The sequence below is a fragment of the Pleurodeles waltl genome, chromosome 6 (assembly GCF_031143425.1).
Source record: "Pleurodeles waltl isolate 20211129_DDA chromosome 6, aPleWal1.hap1.20221129, whole genome shotgun sequence".
Lineage (NCBI taxonomy): Eukaryota > Metazoa > Chordata > Amphibia > Caudata > Salamandridae > Pleurodeles > Pleurodeles waltl.
In genome coordinates, this window is record NC_090445.1 from 683,691,098 (window position 1) to 683,711,383 (window position 20,286).

Here is a 20,286-nt window from a genome sequence, read left to right on the forward strand (position 1 = left end):
TACACATACACACACCACTCCCACATACCCAATCCAATATAAAATACACACCCACATCACCCACAAACCCCTACGAAAAAAATTGAGAAAGAAGGCCAGAGTGAGACACCACCATCAACAACACTAGCATCCACAGGCACACAACACCATCACTCACATTACATCCACGCACCTCAGACACACACAAACACATCCCCTCACACATCACAACACACACCACCTCACACATCACCCACACCACACCACACCATGGCACCGCAAAGACACCCCAGGTTCTCTGAGGAGGAGCTCAGGGTCATGGTGGAGGAATCGTCCGGGTAGAGCCACAGCTATTCGGATCACAGGTGCAGCACACCTCCATAGCTAGGAAGATGGAGCTATAGCGCAGAATCATAGACAGGGTCAAAGCAGTGGGACAGCACCCAAGAACACAGGATGACATCAGGAAGAGGTGGAGCGACCTACCGGGGAAGGTGCATTCTGTGGTCTCAAGACACCAGATTGCAGTTCAGAGGACTGATGGCGGACCCCCAACTCCTCCCCCACAACTTACAACATGGGAGGAGCAGTTCTTGGCTATACTGCATCCTGAGGGCCTCGCAGGAGTAGCAGGAGGAATGGACTCTGGTAAGTCAAATCTTAACTATTACATGCCCCACCCTACCTGCATGCTATCACATACCCCACCCTCATCCCCATCACTCCAACACCTCACATATGCCCCACTATCACAACCCACACATCCCAATACCAAGCCTTGCATGCAACAACAAAGCATGGACACCCATCACCAAAGCATGTCCACTACAGATATCCACACAGATCCCCAAACCAAATATCACACAAGGTCATAGACAAGAATGTAAGCACTGGGGTACAGAGCCACCCACCCATTGCACACACAGATACAATAAACATGCCTTTACACCCCTGCAGGACCCCTACCCAACTTCACCGGACAGGAGGTTCTAGACATGTCCACTCCACCCACAGAAGAGGCCCACAGTGATGACAGCAGCTCTGTCCAACTGGATCTAGATGACCAGCCCGGCCCATCTGGGACCCCGGGACAGTCGGTTCCCCACACACTGGCACATGCCACCACAGAGCCTCCCCCCACAGGAAACACCAGCATAGCACCCACCCAGTGGGCCCATACCTCTGTCCCCAGGAAACGTCAAGCAGCTGTGTGTCCACCACTACAGGGAACCCAGGCAAACCCACAAACCCAAGAACATCAGGGACCTGGGGCCAGTGGCAGTGGGCACACGGTTCAGGGGACAGAGGAACAGGAAAACCAGGGAACTGGGAGGACTGCTGTGCGACAGGGGGTGGACGGGCCAAGGGAACCCACTCTCCAAAAGGCCCTCTACAACATCATGGGAGCGTACCATAATTCCCAGGAGACGATGGCAACAGTACTGGCCAAGTTTCAGGAGACCCAGCGGCTGCAGGAGCAACAGTATTTGGGGATCAGGGAGGAACTCAGGTCCATCAACACCACCCTGGTCACCATTGTAGGGGTGCTGAAGGACCTTGTGTACACAAGGAGAGACACTGTGGCATAAGAAGTGGCCACTGACACTAGCCTGGATGATGAACAGCCCACCACCTCTGCCGGCGCTAGTGGACAGGAGGTACTGCCACAGGACCACAACACCAGCACACCACCCCCTGCAGATGGAGAACCACCCCACAAACGGTCCCTGAGATCCAGGACAAAGACAGAGAACAATGCCAAGACCCCCGCCAAGAAATGAGGCCACCCTGAATGTCATCCTTCTGTCCCACTTCGTCACCCTTTCCATCCTTAAACTACCCTAGCTCCACTTCCTATGCCCCCTTGGACAATGCACCTGTGAAACAAATAGACTGGACTCTGCCATGGACATTACTCCACCATCACCCCTGACCATTTTACAACCCCCTCCACTAATATGCACTTAAATAAACACCCTTGAATCACAAAACAATCTGGAGTCAGTCTGTGCTTTCACAAATGTGTATTTACAATAACTAAGGAAAATAGCAATGTCGATTGTATTGTCAACATACCTATGTCACACAGCTCTAGTCCATGAGGTAATATAGCAGAGGTCACACAGTGGGACCCACATCTGTGAAATGGAAAGGCAAAGTGACAAGTCAGGGTCTATACACTGGGTGAAAGTGACAGACATATGATAGGTCTAACAATTGGATGAGATGTGGGAGGCAGTGATGTCTTCTTACCTGTGTCTCACTGGAAGTATTGCTGGATAACGGTGTTTCTGTTGTCGAAATCCCCTTCTTCTGCCTCTTCTTCTTCACTGTCCACAGGCTCCACAGCTGCCACAAGACCTCCTTCTGGAACATCCTCCTGCAGAAAAGGCACCTGTCGTCGAAAAGCCAGGTTGTGCAGCATACAGCAGGCCACGATGATCTGGCACACCTTCTTTGGTGAGTAGTAGAGAGAACCACCTGTCATATGGAGGCACCGGAACCTGGCCTTCAGGAGGTCGAAGGTCCTTTCAATCACTCTCCTAGTTCACCCATGTGCCTCATTGTTGCGTTCCTCTGCCTTTGTCCTGGGATTTCTCACTGGGGTCAGTAGCCATGACAGGTTGGGGTACCCAGAGTCACCTGCAAATGTCGAGGGACAACTGTTAGATACACACTAACCCTTAGGGACAACCCCTGACAATCATTCACAGGGTATAGGGTCCTTGTCCTCACCTATTAGCCACATACGGTGCCTCTGGAGTTGCCCCATCACATAAGGGATGCTGCTATTCCTCAAAATGTAAGCGTCATGCACTGAGCCTGGAAATTTGGCGTTCACATGGGAGATGTACTGGTCGGCCAAACACACCATCTGCATATTCATTGAATGGTAGCTCTTTCGGTTTCTGTACACCTGTTCACTCCTGCGGGGGTACCAAGGCCACATGTGTCCCATCAATGGCACCTATGATGTTAGAGATATGCCCCAGGGCATAGAAGTCACCTTTCACTGTAGCAAATCCTCCACCTGAGGGAAAACAATGTAGCTGTGCATGTGTTTCAGCAGGGCAGGCAACACTCTGGACAACACGTTTGAGAACATTGGCTGCAACATTCCTGATGCAATGGCCACTGTTGTTTGAAAAGACCCACTTGCCAGGAAATGGAGTACTGACAGGACTTGCACTAGAGGGGGGATTCCTGTGGGATGGCGGACAGCTGACATCCGGTCTGGCTCCAACTGGGCACACAGTTCCTGGATTGTGGCACGATCAAGTCTGTAAGTGATAATGATGTGTCTGTCTTCCATTGTCGACTAGGTCCACCAGCGGTCTGTACACCGGAGGATGCCGCCATCTCCTCACCTGCCCCAGCGGACGTGCCCTAGGGACGAGAACAGCGAGCAGAGAGTCTGCCAACACTGAGGTATGATAAAAAATATTTATTGCATACATTTGTCAATCCGCAATGTGCCTGTTACTGTGTGTATTCAAGGCCTAGATAGGTGTGACACATTTAAAATTAATGCCATGTGGCCCCCTGAAAAGGCGGCTGCCTGACCTGTAATGTGGGACAAGGGGATATGAGGTAACTGCACTGGCGTTGTACACCTTTGCAGTAGGCGGACGAAGACCGCGGCACAATCCTGCATTGGTTAACATTGGACCCTATGGGTCCCAGGAGCCAATGACGATGTACGCCGGCAGTGACGATACGCACCGCTGTGGACGTGACCGCCATTTTCTGTCTGTTCACTCACTTGATACCTGACCTTCAACAGGAGAGGACCTACAATGCAAGTGATGCTGTGACCTTAGTCTGGAAGCGACGATGGCTCGTGTGTCTGAGGAAAGGGCCCCTGCCTTTACTTCGGAGGAGTTGGAGAAGTTAGTGGATGGGGTCCTCCCCCAGTACACGCTACTCTACGGTCCTCCAGACAAACATGTGAGTACACTGTGAGCATGCTGTATGGGCAATGCCTGTTTGGAGTGGTGTGGATGGAAGATGGGGGGGGGGGCTGAGGCCTGCATGAGCGGGCGGTGAGTGTATGTGCGTCAGGGCAAGGGTGGGAACGTGGGTCAATGACTGTGACGGTCTGGACGGTTAAAGATTATCCTTTTCCCCTGTACTATTCCTCTAGGTCAGCGCCCACCAGAAGAAGGATATATGGCGTGCCATCGCCAAGGACGTCCGGACCCTGGAGGTCCACCACAGACGGAGCACCCACTGCCGGAAAAGTTGGGAGGACATTCACCGCTGGAGCAAGAAGACGGCGGAGGCCCAGCTGGGGATGGCCTCCCAACATGGGAGGAGTGTCCGTAGCACCATGACCCCCCTGATGTTCCGGATCCTGGCGGTGGCGTATCCGGAGTTGGATGGGCGCTTGAGGGCATCACAGCAGCCACAAGGGGGTGAGTACAGTCTCATTCAGCTGACTCTGCGCGCATTACGAGGTGTCTTTGTGGGTTCCCCTAGGCCAGGGCGAGTTTTGTAGGCAAGGTCCCTTCGTGAGGCAGGCTATGTGGCACCCCAACCCCACCAGTGGTAAGAGCCAACTGCACCTAGTCAGGCTCCTGTGACTTCCATGTGTGCAGCAATCGGGCATAGGCCTTGTACCCCATGTCCCTGTGATTAATTATGGAACTCTAAGTGCATGGCGTAGTGGAGAGGGCTGCTGTGTCTGTAGTGTCCGCCAACGTTAGCGGTATTGCATGCACTGAACATGTCTTTCTTCTTTCTACCCCCCCCTCCCCTTTTTGTGGTCTTGCTGTTCTTGTGTGCATTAGCATCACCAGGCAGAGGAGCAGTGCCATCGGAGCAGGAGGGAGCTGCATCCCACATGGCCCTGGAGGGTGAGACAACTGAGTCTGAAGCCACCAGTGGGACGGAGGGCGAGGGGAGCTCCACGGCGGGGACAGGATGTGACATCAGCGATAGCGACTCATCCTCTGATGGGAGCTCCCTTGGAGCCCCTCAGCGTGTGTCCCGCGGCCGCTCACCCTTGGAGGGTGGGCATCTCCTTTGCCCCAGGCACCTCAGGCCTTGCCCCAGTCAGCCCTGCTGCCCTCAGTGAGGAGGCTATTGACCTCCTGAGATCCCTCACTGTTGGGCAGTCTACCATTCTGAATGCCATCCAGGGTGTAGAGAGGCAGTTGCAGCAAACAAATGCATACCTGGATGGCATTCATTCTGGCCAGGTAGCCCAACAGAGAGCATTTCAGGCTCTGGCCTCAGCACTGATGGCAGCCATTGTCCCTGTGTCCAGCCTCCCCCCTCCAACTTCCTCCACCCAGACCCAATCCCCTGTACCTCAGCCCATCCCAAGCACACAATCAGACCAGCATGCACACACCTCAACACACAAGGGTGGCTCTGGCAAACTTGAGCACCACACATCCCACAGGCACTCACACAAGCATTGTACCCGTGCACACATACCAACATCCACTGCCTCCACTGTGGCCCCCTCCTCCACGTCTCCCTCCTCCCTCCCCGTCTCACCTCCACTCACACCTGCATGCACTACATCATCAGCCACTACCTCCATCACCAGCACGCCCATCACCACACACAGCTCACGTGCAATCACCACCCCCACTACCATTCACACATCCCGTGTCCTCTACCAGTGTGTCTGTGAGCCCTCCTCCCAAAGTACACAAACGCAGCCACACACCCACCCAACACCCATCCACCTCACAACAGCCTCCAGCCCATGCACCTTCACCCAAAGTCAGCAAACATACACCTCCTACAACCACTACCTCTTCCTCCACTTCCAAACCTCCTCCATCTACCCATCCCAGTGTGTCCAAAAAGCTTTTCCTATCTAATGTTGACCTCTTCCCTACACCTCCCCCCCCACCCCCCATCCGTCCCCTAGGGCCCGCCTTTCCAGGTCCCAACCCAGCACCTCTGCCACCACATCACCGGGCACAGTGGTGCCAGAAATTTCTGGCTTTTGGAGTGCGCCAAACAACAGGGCTGCCAGTATTCCACGGAGCGAGGGCAAGGACATTCCGCCACCTCCAAAAGTAAAAAAGTTGCCCACATCCCGGAGGAAGAAGGCAAAAACACCTGCCACCAAGGGCTCAGGCAAAACAAAAGTAGATAGTGGCAAGACGCCTGCGCCACCATCCAAGGTGGGAAAGGGCCAGAAGATCAAGGGCAGGTCAACATCGACGCCAACCTGCATGGCAGACAAGACCAGCACCGCAGTCACTGAGCCCGCCACCAGCACCGCAATCAGTGAGCCCACCACATCACCGCCACCACAAAGTCCGCCGCCAGCACCAATGCAACAGAGGCCGCCGCCAGCACCGATGCCACAGAGCCCGCTGCCAGCACCGCCGGTAATGACACCGCCGCTAATGACACCGTCGTCAGCACCGATGCCACTGAGGCAGCCACAAGCACCGCTGCTACTGACACCGCAGCCAGTACCGCCAGAGGCCCACGACATCCTAAGCCAGTGGCACCACCGCAGGCATGGCTGCCATCCCCAGTGGTTAGCCGTCAGAGGCGGGTGGTCAGTTCCAGGTTGCACCACCGTCAGTGTGAGTGTCACATCCACTACCTCAGTCCTTGGCAGGATGAAGCACTCTGGGCACCAAGCCCCCTCCAGAACCAGTGGAGAAAGGCATCCACTACCTTAGTCCTTGGCAGGATGAAGCACTCTGGGCACAAAGCCCCCTCCAGAACCAGTGGAGAAAGGCATCCACTACCTCAGTCCTTGGCAGGATGAAGCACTCTGGGCACAACGCCCCCTCCAGAACCAGTGGAGTATCACGTCCACTACGTCAGTCCTTGGCAGGATGAAGCACTCTGGGCACCAAGCCCCCTCCAGAACCAGTGGAGAAAGGCATCCACTACTTAAGTCCTTGGCAGGATGAAGCACTCTGGGCACAAAGCCCCCACCAGAACCAGTGGAGTATCACATCCACTAACTCAGTCCTTGGCAGGATGGAGCACTCTAGGCACCAAGCCCCCTCCAGAACCAGTGGAGAAAGGCATTCACTACCTCAGTCCTTGGCAGGATTGAGAGACTGTGGCTTTGCACTCCCCAGGATAAAACAGTGGGCAAACGACCCACTGGAGAGACTTGTGAGACTGTGGCTTTGCACTCCCCAGGATACAGCAGTGGGCATTGAACCCCCTCGTGGAGCTGGCGTCGTGCACTCATCCAGCTGAGGTGCCCCCCCTTTCTTTCCCCCTGAGGTGCCTTTTTAATTTCGATCTGATGCCCCAGCAGTGTTCTCTCCGTTTGGAGTCTGGTATCGAGTGTGAGCCTCGCCCATGCATTTTGGGCCCAGTGGTCCACGGACTATGAATAGTGCACTATCCAGACTTGTATAGTTGGTGTACATAATTGTATATACTGTATTTAAAGTTTTGACTAATGGATTTTTCATGATTACAATCGTTCAACTCATTTCCATTTGTCATTGCGTTCTTCCAGGGGGGGTTGGGAGGGTGTAAATGTAATGTTGCAGCATGTATTTGTGTGTATGTTGTTGTTGGTGGGGGGTTTGCGTGTTGCATGTGTGTCTCACTCTCTTTTCCCTACCCCCTCTCCTGTGTTGTAGGTGCAGTACTCACTGTGGTCGTCGCCACCATCATTCGTGCTCCTGGTAGAGGAGCAGGAATAATATCGCAGGGAGTATTTGGAGTTCTGGCTCCATAGCATCCTGGTTCCTCGTGGGGTAAGGAGAGGTGAGTGTTTTCGCTTCCAAGTCCTGTTTCCGGCATGTTTTTGTTCACGTTGGTTCCGCCCCGGAAAAGGTGGCGGATTGGCCTCTCATAATAGTGTGGGCGGTACATTGTCCTCCGCCTGTCTGTTGGCGGTGACCTCCATGCTGTTTGTTTGTACCAGCATGGCGGTTGGAGTGTTAAAGTGGCTGTCTATGTTGGCGGTTTCCGCCATGGTCGTGATTCCATTTTGTTTTACCGCCGGCCTGTTGGCGGTCTTACCGCCGCTTTAACATTGACCGCCAGGGTTGTAATGAGGGCCTATGTCTTCTGACAAGTTGCTGCTTATTCTTTTAAAATGGGATTGGTGTTTACTTTTCTTTCTCTGACTGAAAAATAAAGAGGAGTTTTTAAAGTGAATTATGTGACAATCTTGCTGGGGTACTGATCTGAAATTAAAGACTGTAGAATGTTGTTTTTGCAAAACAGAACAAAATGAAAATAGCTGTAAATAAACGGTATGAACTCCACAGTTGGGAAAGCAAAAATTAACCACATTTTATATAATTCTGAAGCGTGCTGGGAACAGAGATTTCAATAGGATCAAAACAAACCAGGGCACTTTCCTTGGTGATGCACAAACAATAAATATTTACACAAACCTGATTTTCATACATTATGAGTTGTGTGCTGTATAATTGTATCTGTAAAATTGTATGTATTTGCAGTTAGTGCCCATTTCAGTGGAAAATGTGTTGCCTGTAAATGACAATGTGCTTCCACACAAAGCGTTAGTTATATTAAAAATCTCCCCTCCTCATGTTTATTAAAGTTAAGTGAGTTGTGAATCTTAAAGGTTTTTGAACCAATGCTCTACGTCGATGTTGAAGCAGGCAGCAGAGTTTTGCAGGTCTGAGAACACGCAATCATCTAGGCAGGAAGGTAATTATATTCTTGTGATTTGGCGAACAGTTGCCCTATATTATGTAGGTCATTTTCAAAATCTTATAACTGTAATGTTGTGTTTTTCTTTGTATTGTACCATGACTCATACACATAACACTACAAGAGTGATAACATGCACAATGGACAAACTTTACATCAGTTTCAGATTTTGTGACCAAGATGATTTAGAAATGCATCAGGAGCTCATTATCAAACAGTGGCAACCCCAGTAGTCAGGCTTAGAAATATTGATACTTAGAACACCTCCTGCAACATTTTAAGCACTGCATGGAGACATCATTGTGAGGGTTCACCATATTTGCCATTTTTCTCTGTGAGTGTGAGGTTTGTGGCCTTGTCCCCCATCCCGGCATAATGTTGGTTTGCCTCTAATTGTCCTTTATGGAACTGTATTGTGTCCATTTCAATACAAAGTAACTGATCACTTTAGAGCTTTACTTGTTATGATGCATTAATGTGAATTATAGAGTCAATGTTGTGCAATGCCAAAGCAGCATTCTGATTTCTCATACAGTAATACCGATGTGCTACATGATAGCATGTACTTCCTCTAAAACAATGGGATCCTCATGTACAAAGATCCCATTTAAGGAATCTTAAATTGTGACAAATAAGGATTCGCAAATTGTGATTCCTTAAAACAAATGTACAAAAATAGATTTGTTAGAAGTGGGTGCAATTTGTCCACTGACTACAAATCCATTGTTATTTTGCAAACTAACCTATGTTAGGATGGTTCTCAAAATACATATTTATAGTGGGTTGGAATTCAACCAACCTCATTAACACGCATGAGGCAGGTCTCAAATAGAGACCTACTATGATTGGATACAATGACAGGCATAGTGGCGTGCTGCGATCAGCAGACCACCATGTCTGTGACTGCTTAAATAAAGCAATCTTTTGTTCAAATGCAGTCAGCTTTCCTTTAAGAACAATGTGGTGCATTTAAAAGAAAAAAATTACACAAACATTTTGGTGAGTGGTCAGTGGTCTAATGGATATATAGCTTAAAGGTTTGGTATTTTGAAGGGGTATCTTAACACAATACCAAATCTGTATTAATTTTGAAATCCAAATAGCGATTCAGTAAGATTTAGTCACATGTTATGTTATGTTATGTTATGTTACTAGTTCTTATATAGCGCAAACTACCCGGAGGCCTCGTAGCACTGATCAGACTAAAAGATAAGACAAACTGGGGGAATCTTACGGCTTCTATAGGGAGGGTGGTACTGCCTTGCTGTTAGAATAGCCAAGTTTTAATGGCCTTCCGAAATTCTGTCTCCTGGGTCATCATACGAATGTTCATTGGCAGAGAGTTCCAGAGTTTAGCTCCCTGGTACTTCAAGGATCTTCCTCCCCAAGATATTTTCTTTACTTTAGGAATAACTACCAGGGCTTGAGAGGCCGATCGCAAGACCCTTGTAGGTGTATAGAATGAGACTAATGATTTTAAATGATGAGGGGCCCCTTTATATAGAAATCTGTGAAACAAACACAGCGCCTTAAACTTTATCCTTTTTACAACTGGGAGCCAATGCAATTCAGTCAAAGCTTTCTTAGCCGATGTGGACCTAGGCAGGTTAAATAACAGCCGTGCAGCTGCATTTTGCACCACCTGTTATTTGTTAACCACATAACCTGGAGATCCCAAGAAAAGACTGTACTGAATAGCAGGCGCGGCCCGTCGTTTAGGGCGGAGGGGCCACGCCCGCCCACCTTTTGCCCCTCATGAAGAGTGTCTGTTAGGCTGAAAAAAGGTCAGCCTGACAGACACTCCTCATTTTCAGCCCAGACCACCAGGAGTGAGACGTGCAATTTGCGCAGACTCCTGGCTGCCTGAGCTGAACTTTGCTGGGCTGAGGAGGTCACAGCTCCTATGGGCGTGACCTCCTCAGCTCAGCAAAGGTGCCTCGAGGCCCTCCCCTGGATGACGAGGAAAGCATCACCCACTGACTTCAACCTGGGCGCTTCAAGTTTAAGCCCTGAAGCGCCCAGGGCGAGTGTCAATCAGTGACACTTCGTCACACAGTGAGGTGGGGTCAGCACTCTCACTGACCCCATCCCACTCTGTGACGAGGCTGGGACCTAAGGTCAGCCAAAGGGGGAAGGCAGCAGTCACAACCCTCCTGGGACCTCGAGGCTGAAGGTAAGTGTGTGTGTGTGTGTGTGTGATGTTTTAAAATGAATGTTTGGTGTGTGCGTTCATGTTTGAATGTTATGAGTGTTGTTATTGGATGTAGGTGTGTGCGTGTGTGTGTGAAAGAATGAGTGTGTGTGGTCTTTTAAAATGAATGTTTAGTGCGGGTGTGCATGTTTGAATGTTATGAGTGTTACTGGATGTGCATGCGTGTGTGAAAGAATGAGCGTGTGTGATGTTTTAAAATGAATGTTTGGTGCATGCATGCATGTTTGAATGATATGAGTGTTGTTGATGGATGTTTGTGCGTGCATGCGTGTGTGTGTATAAGAATTAGTGTGTGGAAACTTTTAAAATTAATGTTTGGTGCGTGCGTGCATGTTTGAATGTTATGAGTGTTGTTAATGGATGTGCGTGCGTGCGTGTCTGTGTGTGAAAGAATGAGTTGTGCGTGTGTGTGCTTCCCGCCCACCCCCCTCCCTCCTAAAGCTGTAGGCCGCCACTGCTAAATAGCTATTTTGGTTTGATGAATTAAAAAATGCCATTTCACAGCTGGAAAGGCTCTGATTTTACGAATCAGAGCCTTTCCGACCATAAAGTTGATTGATACAGCGGGTCTGGGTCTTTAAACAATCCCCATGTCATTTATCCACCAAGCTGCATTTTATAGTTATCTATCTTAAGTGTTTTACTTTTTTCAAAATTGTGCCAAATTCATTTTCAGCAAACGTTTCCACAGCAATACACTTGATAAGAAGTCAGTCACTGTTTTGAAGGGGGCTTTAATATATTCGGTTATTGAGCAGAAACCACTCTTCAGCCTCCTTTCCAGGCACGGTGTTAGTGAAATGTCCCCGAGAGTGACTCAGCTTCAGCATGACATTGCCACCAGAGAAGCAATGACAATGCCACCACAGCCATTAGAAATGTCCTGACTGCAGCTTGAAATTGCCATTTTGTCAGCAATGAAAACACCAGCATTGCTGTGTAATACAGCATACATAAAGTATAATGTGTAGTACCAAAGCTACGCACTAGATCTAAGACATACCAGCACACCAGATTTTGATTTTGAGAGAACTGTAACCCTGGCTGTCTATATGATGTAGCACATCTTCAAACACCTACATTACCACGTAAGTATATAAATGCAAGTTGTTTTATATTTGACATGATGAAGTGTCCATCTGCCTTCTACTCACTGGGTGCCATAAGGTGTCTTTACTTGAAAGCTCACGTGTTACTGCTTAGCGCTGCTAATGCCCATACTCCAGTAAGGATGAAAAGATCAACCTCCTTTGTATCATTATGCAGGCAGTTGTGCCTGCTCCAGTGAGGTTCTCAGGGGCACCACAGGACATGCACATCAGTTCAGTATCAAATGTTTTCAGGCCTTTGGCTGGCTGCACCGTACGATGATCAAGTAGTGGAAATCCAGAAGGCTATGGAGTAAATCCCTCTCTCTCAATGCCTAATGGTGCTGCCACTCTTACTATCATGTGCACCAACTGCTCAATATATCACGACAGCTGCAAGTAATGAACAGATAATGCTTTAAAGGGGACTTCACGGCCTGAAGCGGTGAGGTGTTCGCTGCTGCCAATCTTGCACAGGGAGGCCACCAACGCAATCTTGTCTGATGTCACTTTTACAACACTAATAATATTAGCAGCGCGGGACAATTTTCACTGTACATAAGTAGCCCTTGTTACTAGAAAGGCTGGAGACCCCTGATCTAATGGCATTAGGAGCAGGACTAAAACATGGGTTCTTCAGTATCCCCCACGCTAAAAGACATGCAAATTCATGACAACAAGGGTAGCAACTCTACACCCGACACCCTTCTTTAAACCGGGAATCCAAGCCTTGCTGAACTCTGGACAGAAGGGGGGGGGTGTCTGTCACACACACAAGCATAACTAGTCCAGATGGGGTTCTCAAAGTCTCAAAGAAAATAATTACAGTTTCAATTTATTAGTGTTAATCTCATGCATTTTAACATTTTCATCATGCGCATCATCCTTTGTACTGGGTTTTTTACATCATGCAACAAGCCTCAACAAGGAGGCTTCTTGACATGTAAACCATATATGGCAAGAGAATGACACTGGAAATACACAGAAATAGCAAACATCAAGAATAGCTAATGTACAGTAAATTCCAGAAAGCTGCACTGTTAATGTGTTACAGGGCTATGCTGAAAACACAGTGTGTCTGTGTGATCAGGCAGGTTTAGCATCTTATTTAACACAAGGTTGACTTTAGTTTCTCTGATAGACGGACGAATTCCAGATAGGAGATAGAAGGATATTTCGAAAAAGGATAATGGGAATATTCCAGCTTTCCTTCCTCACCTGTTCTGAAACAATCATCCATGTCCACTCCGCCTCCGTCCTCAGAATTGCTCAGGGGTTGTGAGTTCTCACGTTTTATTCTTAGGAGTGCATCAGGATTAGCTATAGTATCACCTGTCAGAAAAAGATAATATTGTTAGACTTGGTCTTGAAAAGGGTTCGTTTGTAATATTCTTTTACCCCTCTATTTTCAAATAATGGAGTGAAGAGATTTAGTTTCTCATTAACCTGGATGTTTCTCAGACTTGCAGCACAATTGCAAAAGCTAAAAGTCGCACCTGCTTATAGGAGCTGTTTTTGGGATTCCGTTGCATCTTTACAGTATTAACAAAATCCTGGATTTCAGCAAGGCTTACATCTGCCAATGGGCTTATGTCACTCTCTTATCAGAATGTCTATACTTCCAACCTTTCTCCTCACCTTTCAAATATTTATTTGATCTGTCACTTACTTAAGATAATCTTTTATTTATTTGTGCCTGTTTTTGTCTCTCTATGTTCGCTCTGCTGTCCTGGGTAAGTAAACATATCTTTCACTATTATCACATTGAGTGTGCTTGAGAAAGTGCCCCTTGTGTTGTCAGGCCCCTTTCTTGCGTACTGATGCTCCTGGTTTTTGAGCTCTACACACTGGGATACTGCTGTCCAGTCTTCTATGTATGAGTGATGATCCCCATAACATAGTAAAACTGGTTAATCATTAACTGGCATATTTAACTTTCCAGTAAGACCATAGCGTTGGACCTGAAATAATTTGCGTAGCAGTCCCCCAAACCTTTTGCCTTGTTTCCCCTGTTTTGCTGGATTTGTTTTGTGGGTATTAGCTACCAATGGCACAGTACTTGTGCTCTCTCTGTCAAACATAGTAAAATTGGCATACACCCCACTGGCACATTTAATTTCATTTAATTTAGTCCCTTGTAAATGTGCCCAGGACCGATAAATTAAATGCTGCAAGTGGGCTGTAGCCCTCCTTTTGCCAGTCACTACAGTACCACCTAAACACCTGTCTCAGGCCTGTCGCTGCAGCCCTTAGAACCACCAAACCCTGCGCCACGCACGACCCTTGGTCGTGCACAACACAGATTGGCTAGAGGGCCTGTTTCTGTCAGTGGATCTGTGAGTGGGTTTGTGGGTGTATGAGTGGGTCTGAAAGTGGGAGTGGGAGTCTGAGTGGATGAAGGTGTGTGAGTGGGTGCATGAGTCTCTGTGCGCATGTATGACTAAATGAATTAGTGTATGAATGAGTCTATACATCACCCCAGCTCCTCACAACACTCGCTGGACCTGCTGCAGAACAGAAGAGAACTGGAACTGGTGTCTGTAATGTGTTTGGAGTTCTGAATGGCTAGACCTGCTCCCAGGACTAAGACGCAGACTCGAAGGTTCAGTTGGCTGACCTTCAGTGTGGTTTAATGGACATAAAAATCTAAAAGAAGCCTTTTACCTAGAGTGACCAGTGTACCAGTTAAAACTGAAAATGGGCAGACCTTGCTTATAGCCTCAGCGGGAGTTTGTTGTTTCTTCTAAGTGTTGTCTGCGAGGTCTTGGGAGCCTTAAAAGTGTCCTAGAAAGTCTGAAAAGCTGGACATTTTGGGACTTCCAAGACCTCTGGAGCTTAAGCGAGACCTCAAGGCAAAAGGGTCTCATTTAATAAGGACTTTGTCAGATATGGCTTTAAGCTTGAGTCTCTGTAAGATTTTGAGCTCCAAAAACAGAGACTAAGGGCCTCATTATGAACTTGGTGGGAAATCCCGCTGAGTTCGGCACTGGTGGTCTACAATAGACCCCCAGCGTGTTGAAGACCCGTCAGCCACATTATTAAGCTGGGCCGCTGGGTGGAAACAGTGTTTCTGCCTGCCGGCCCAGCTGAATGCAGACCCTGTACATTAACGCCAGCTCCACATGGAGCCGCCAACAAGGTAGCAGTGCAGCGGGTGCAGCAGCACCCGTCGCACATATCACTGCCCGCAAATCGGGCAGTGACATGCGCGACGGGGGCCCGTGCACTGCCCATGCCAAGTGCCATTCAGCCAAGTATACCCCGCCAGGGAAAGGCTGGTGGAATCAGGTACATTATCCGGCGGGCAGCGATGTTTGCAGCACTGCCCTGTCGGATATGTAACTCCGCTATCACCAGGCTGCCTGGCGGTGGTGGAGTTACGCCAGTGGCGGTTCTGCCACATTCATTATATGGCCGTCTGGGCCGCCATGCCGGAGGCGGTAATTACCGCCATCGCGGGCATGGTGACCCAGACCGCCATGTTCATAATGCGGCCCTAAGTTCACAGGGTGTTGACTTGTCAAAGAGACAAAAAGTATCCACCTGACAAGAGGACTTTGGCAACTGTAAAAGTTTAATTTTTCTGCTCAGAGCTTTTACGGCCCAAACCAACAGCTTTAGTGGAACCTTGCTCAGTAGCTATCTGGATCTGAAGAGACTTTGTTGGGTATAGATTTTAACCTTGCCCCACCAGAGGATGTTAACCTCCATAAAAAAAGAATAAATCAAAAAGTAGCAACTTTGACCGGGATGACCCACTTATTTTACTTCCACTGCATAAAGGTTGGCCTGAAATTGGGTCTATGTCCCTGTCAGTCACAGTGATTTCTGATGGGTGCTTTGCTTTTTCTTGGCACTTTTTACCTTACAATTTAAAAAATTCATATCTCCATTTCCCCTTATTGGGTTTTAGTTGTTTCAGTGTCATTTTATATTAAATTGATCTTAATTTTTAGGAACTTTTTCATTGAACTATGTTGACTTTTTGACTATTTAAGGGTTGCTAAAATTTTCCTAAGTTAAGCCTTCCTGCTCCGTGCCATACCTAACAGGAGCAAAACCCAGGTTTAAATTCTTGAAACTGTTTGACCTTACAGAATTTGGGGACTTATTACGGATAGAAACCACTCCCTCCCAAAATCATAACCCATTTTCCTACATGTTATTTGTAAAGCACATGTTCAGCCATTGATGAATCTTGGCACTGAATAATAGGTCTTTGTTGTTTCCTAACCCAATAGTACTCCTTGTATCGACCGCAGGAGGATGAAGGGCTGACTGGACCTGCTGAGTTTTGAAGCTGTGACAATGCGTTCAAGCACAGATCCCTGCTGTGGATGCATTAGTTTACCTTACCACCACACAACACTTTCACTCTGCCTTAAGCAATGTGCCTATTCTCTACCTCCAGGAGTCAGTATATCTTCCTTTACATTCTGTGTCTTGCTGCCTTTCGTCCTTTAGGTTTTAATTTTTTCCCATGGAACTTGTTTCACCTTTTACAGTTGTGTCTGTCTCACCTACATACCTATTATGTACTTTACCAATACATAAAGTGTGTTTTGGGTTAGCCCGTTGCTTACCACTGGTTGTTTTTCTTGTTCAAAGTTGTGTAAACTCTCCAAGTATTTACTTTCTTCTAATCTCAGCATGAATAACTTGGACAGGCCTTCTTTCACTGACTCCATGGTCAGAGATATCAAAACCCACAATAAACCTTCCAGGTCCTTCTCTGTTCATTAATAATCCCATAGTTCTGACTGTAGACAAGATTGCTGTCGGAGACTGCCACAGCAATTACAGCAGTATGAATACATGAAACAAGCCACAGCCAGCCTATCTGACAATCAGAAATGTTTCAGCAAGGTGCACGATTCTCGTTTTGTTTGCGAAAGGTCGTAGTTTCCTATCAAAGATGATCCCCTGGTTTCTGAAATTTAGTAAATGTATAAAAATCCGGCTTTTCAGAAACTAGATGATGCAATTCTACCTTTGGCCCTAGGCTGCTGTCAGTATCAGCGTCAAAACCTTCAGATGGAGTGATAGATGCTCTGTCAATAAATGCCAATAAATACATAAATGTATAAATAAATACATAAATACGTACACGTATACATACATACATACAATGGACAAGTGACAGTTTATGCAGTACCTGACCAACTGTACGCAGTCCTATGATACAACGGCACCCAGCAGGCAGTCCAGCACAACACACGTCAATGGCAAATTCATTGCAAATAAATTCCCTGGTGTATTTCCCAACACCTGTCTTTAAGAAGTCAGTGATCTGCAATGACTGGTGATCTCAGGGTGACAATACTGACACCATCAACTACACTGCGATTTTCAATGAATGGAATGCACATTGTTTATCTGGTATGAGGTTCTTGCAGTCGTCTGTCTGAGTGTGTAATGAAATCTTTATGTGTATCAGAGAACAGAGGCTGTGAGGAAGGTAACCATATGCATTACTTGTAAACAGGCCTAAAGCACATCATACTCACTTGGTGAACTATAAATCCCAGGTGTGCCTTCAGAGCGTTGCTTGTCCACAGCACACATCTCTTCCTTCTCCTTAGTTGTAACTGAACATACAGCAGTTGCAATAAGAGGACCTGTTATAAAAAAAAATAAAGAATAATTTATTAGAGGTCCTTACGGTTCATTGATTCTCTGTGAGTGTGAGGTTTGTGGCCTTGTCCCCCATCCCTGCTTAATGATGGTTTGCCTCTAATTGTCCTTCATGGTAACTGTATTGCGTCCATTTCAATACAAAGTAACTGATCACTTTAGAGCTTTACTTGTTATGATGCATTAATGTGAATTACAGAGTCAATGTTGTGCAATGCCAAAGCAGCATTCTGATTTCTCATACAGCAATACCGATGTGCTACAACTCAGTGGTTCCCAACCTGTGGCCCGGGGACCCCTGGGGGTCCGCAAAGCCTTCTCAGGGGGTCCGCGAGAGCCTAGAAAATTAAAAAATATGAACAAATATTGAAAATTAGGTCCCCAGATTCCAGTAATGACTCAGGTGGGGGTCCCCGGATTCCCATTATGATTCAGTGGGGGTCCCTGGGTTCCATTAATGTTAAAGTGTGGGTCCTTAGAAATCAAAAGGTTGGGAACCACTGTACATGATAGCACATACTTCCTCAAAAACAATGGGAGCCTCATGTACAAAGATCTCATTTAAGGAATCTTAAATTGTGACAAATAAGGATTCACAAATTGCGATTCCTTAAAACAAATGTACAAAAATGGATTTGTTAGAAGTGGGTGCAATTTGCACACTGACTAAAAATCCATTCGTATTTTACGAACTAACCTATGTATTAATAGGATGGTTCTCAAAATACATATTTATAGTTGGTTGGAATTCAACCAACCTCATTAACATGCATTAGGCAGGTCTCAAATTGTTACCTATTATGATGGAATACAATGACAGGCATAGTGGCCTGCTGGGATTAAAACCACCATGTCTGTGACTGCTTAAATAAAGCAATCTTTCTCTCAAATGCAGAAAGTTTTCCTTAAAGAAAAATGTGGTGCATTTAAAAGAAGAAAAAAAATACACAAACCATTTTTTATGAGCAGTCAGTGGTCTAATGGACTACGGCCTGCTCGAAAAAGGTTTTGAGAACATACATTCATTTGTGAATGACTTACCATCTCCTTTAAGGAGCTGGTAAAATATTACTGTTTTGTGACCGAATTTCCATCGCAAAGCATTAATACATAGCTTAAAGATTTGGTATTTTGAAGGGGTACCTTAACACAGTACCAACTCTGTATTTAATCCGAAATCCAATTAGCGATTCAGTAAGATTTAGTAACATGTTACTGACTTGCTATTTTGGATTAATGAATTTAAAAAATGCCATTTCATAGTTGGAAAGCCTCTGATTTTACGAATCAGAGCCTTTCCGACCACAAAGTTGATTGATACAGCGGGTCTGGGTCTTTAAACATTCCCCATGTCATTTATTCACCAAGCTGCATTTTATAGTTAACTATTTTAAGTGTTTTACTTTTTTGAAAATTGTGATGAATAAATTTTCAGCAAACGTTTCCACAGCAATTCACTTCCTAAGAAGTCAGTCACTGTTTTGAAGGGGGCATTAATATTTTCGGTTATTGAGCAGAAACCACTCTTCAGCCTCCTTTCCAGGCACGGTGTTAGTGAAATGTCCCCGAGAGTGACTCAGCTTCAGCATGACATTGCCACCAGAGAAGCAATGACAATGCCACCACAGCCATTAGAAATGTCCTGACTGCAGCTTGAAATTGCCATTTTGTCAGCAATGCAAACACCAGTATTGCTGTGTAATACAGAATACATAAAGTATAATGTGTAGTACCAAAGCTACGCACTAGATCTAAGACATACCAGCACACCAGATTTTGATTTTGAGAGAAATGTAACCCTGGCTGTCTATATGATGTAGCACATCTTCAAACACCTACATTACCACGTAAGTATATAAATGCAAGTTGTTTTATATTTGACATGATGAAGTGTCCATCTGCCTTCTACTCACTGGGTGCCATAAGGTGTCTTTACTTGAGAGATCACGTGTTACTGCTTAGCGCTGCTAATGCCCATACTCCAGTAAGGATGAAAAGATCAGCCTCCTTTGTATCATTATGCAGGCTGCTGTGCCTGCTCCAGTGAGGTTATCAGGGGCACCACAGGACATGCACATCAGTTCAGTATCAAACGTTTTCAGGGCTTTGGCTGGCTGCACCGTACGATGATCAAGTAGTGGAAATCCAGAAGGCTATGGAGTGAATCCCTTTCTCTCGATGCCTAATGGTGCTGCCACTCTTACTGTCATGTGCACCAACTGCTCAATATATCACGACAGGTGCAAGTACCGCACAGATAATGCTCTAAAGGGGACTTCTCCAAGATTAGCTTCAGCTGCCTGTGAGTAGCTCTTCTGTGTCAGCCCAGCCTACTAAATGAGAAGCTTTTGCTGGGCGGACAAAGTCTTGTTACCTTGCTGCTGACAACCCTGCCTGAAGCGGTGAGGTGATCGCTGCTGCCAATCTTGCACAGGGAGGCCACCAACGCAATCTTGTCTGATGTCACTTTTACAACACTAATAATATTAGCAGTGCAGGACAATTTTCACTCCACATAAGTAGCCCTTGTTACTGGAAAGGCTGGAGACCCCTGATCTAATGGCATTAGGAGCAGGACTAAAACATGGGTTCTTTAGTATCGAACAAGGGTAGCAACTCTACACCCTACACCCTTCTTTTAACCGGGAATCCAAGCCTTGCTGAACTCTGGACAGAAGGGGGGGGGGTGTCTGTCACATACACAAGCATAACTAGTCCAGATGGGGTTCTCAAAGT

At 46.9% G+C, this 20,286-nt stretch overlaps 1 protein-coding gene across 4 annotated transcripts in view; it reads right to left on the bottom strand.

Annotated features, from left to right (window-relative positions):
* The window catches only part of LOC138300154 (zinc finger protein 282-like), a 184,682-nt gene that overhangs the window by 96,828 nt on the left and 67,568 nt on the right, over positions 1-20,286 (bottom strand). For all 4 annotated transcript variants that reach the window (XR_011204883.1, XM_069239110.1, XM_069239111.1 and 1 more), the window contains exons 5-6: positions 17,424-17,534; positions 13,135-13,248 (exon numbers count right to left, since the gene is read on the bottom strand). Coding sequence is in view for 3 of the 4 variants with exons in the window: in XM_069239110.1 (XP_069095211.1) it covers positions 13,135-13,248; positions 17,424-17,534 (225 nt within the window). In the remaining variant the exon portion in view is untranslated. The remainder of the gene's footprint in view (positions 1-13,134; positions 13,249-17,423; positions 17,535-20,286) is intronic.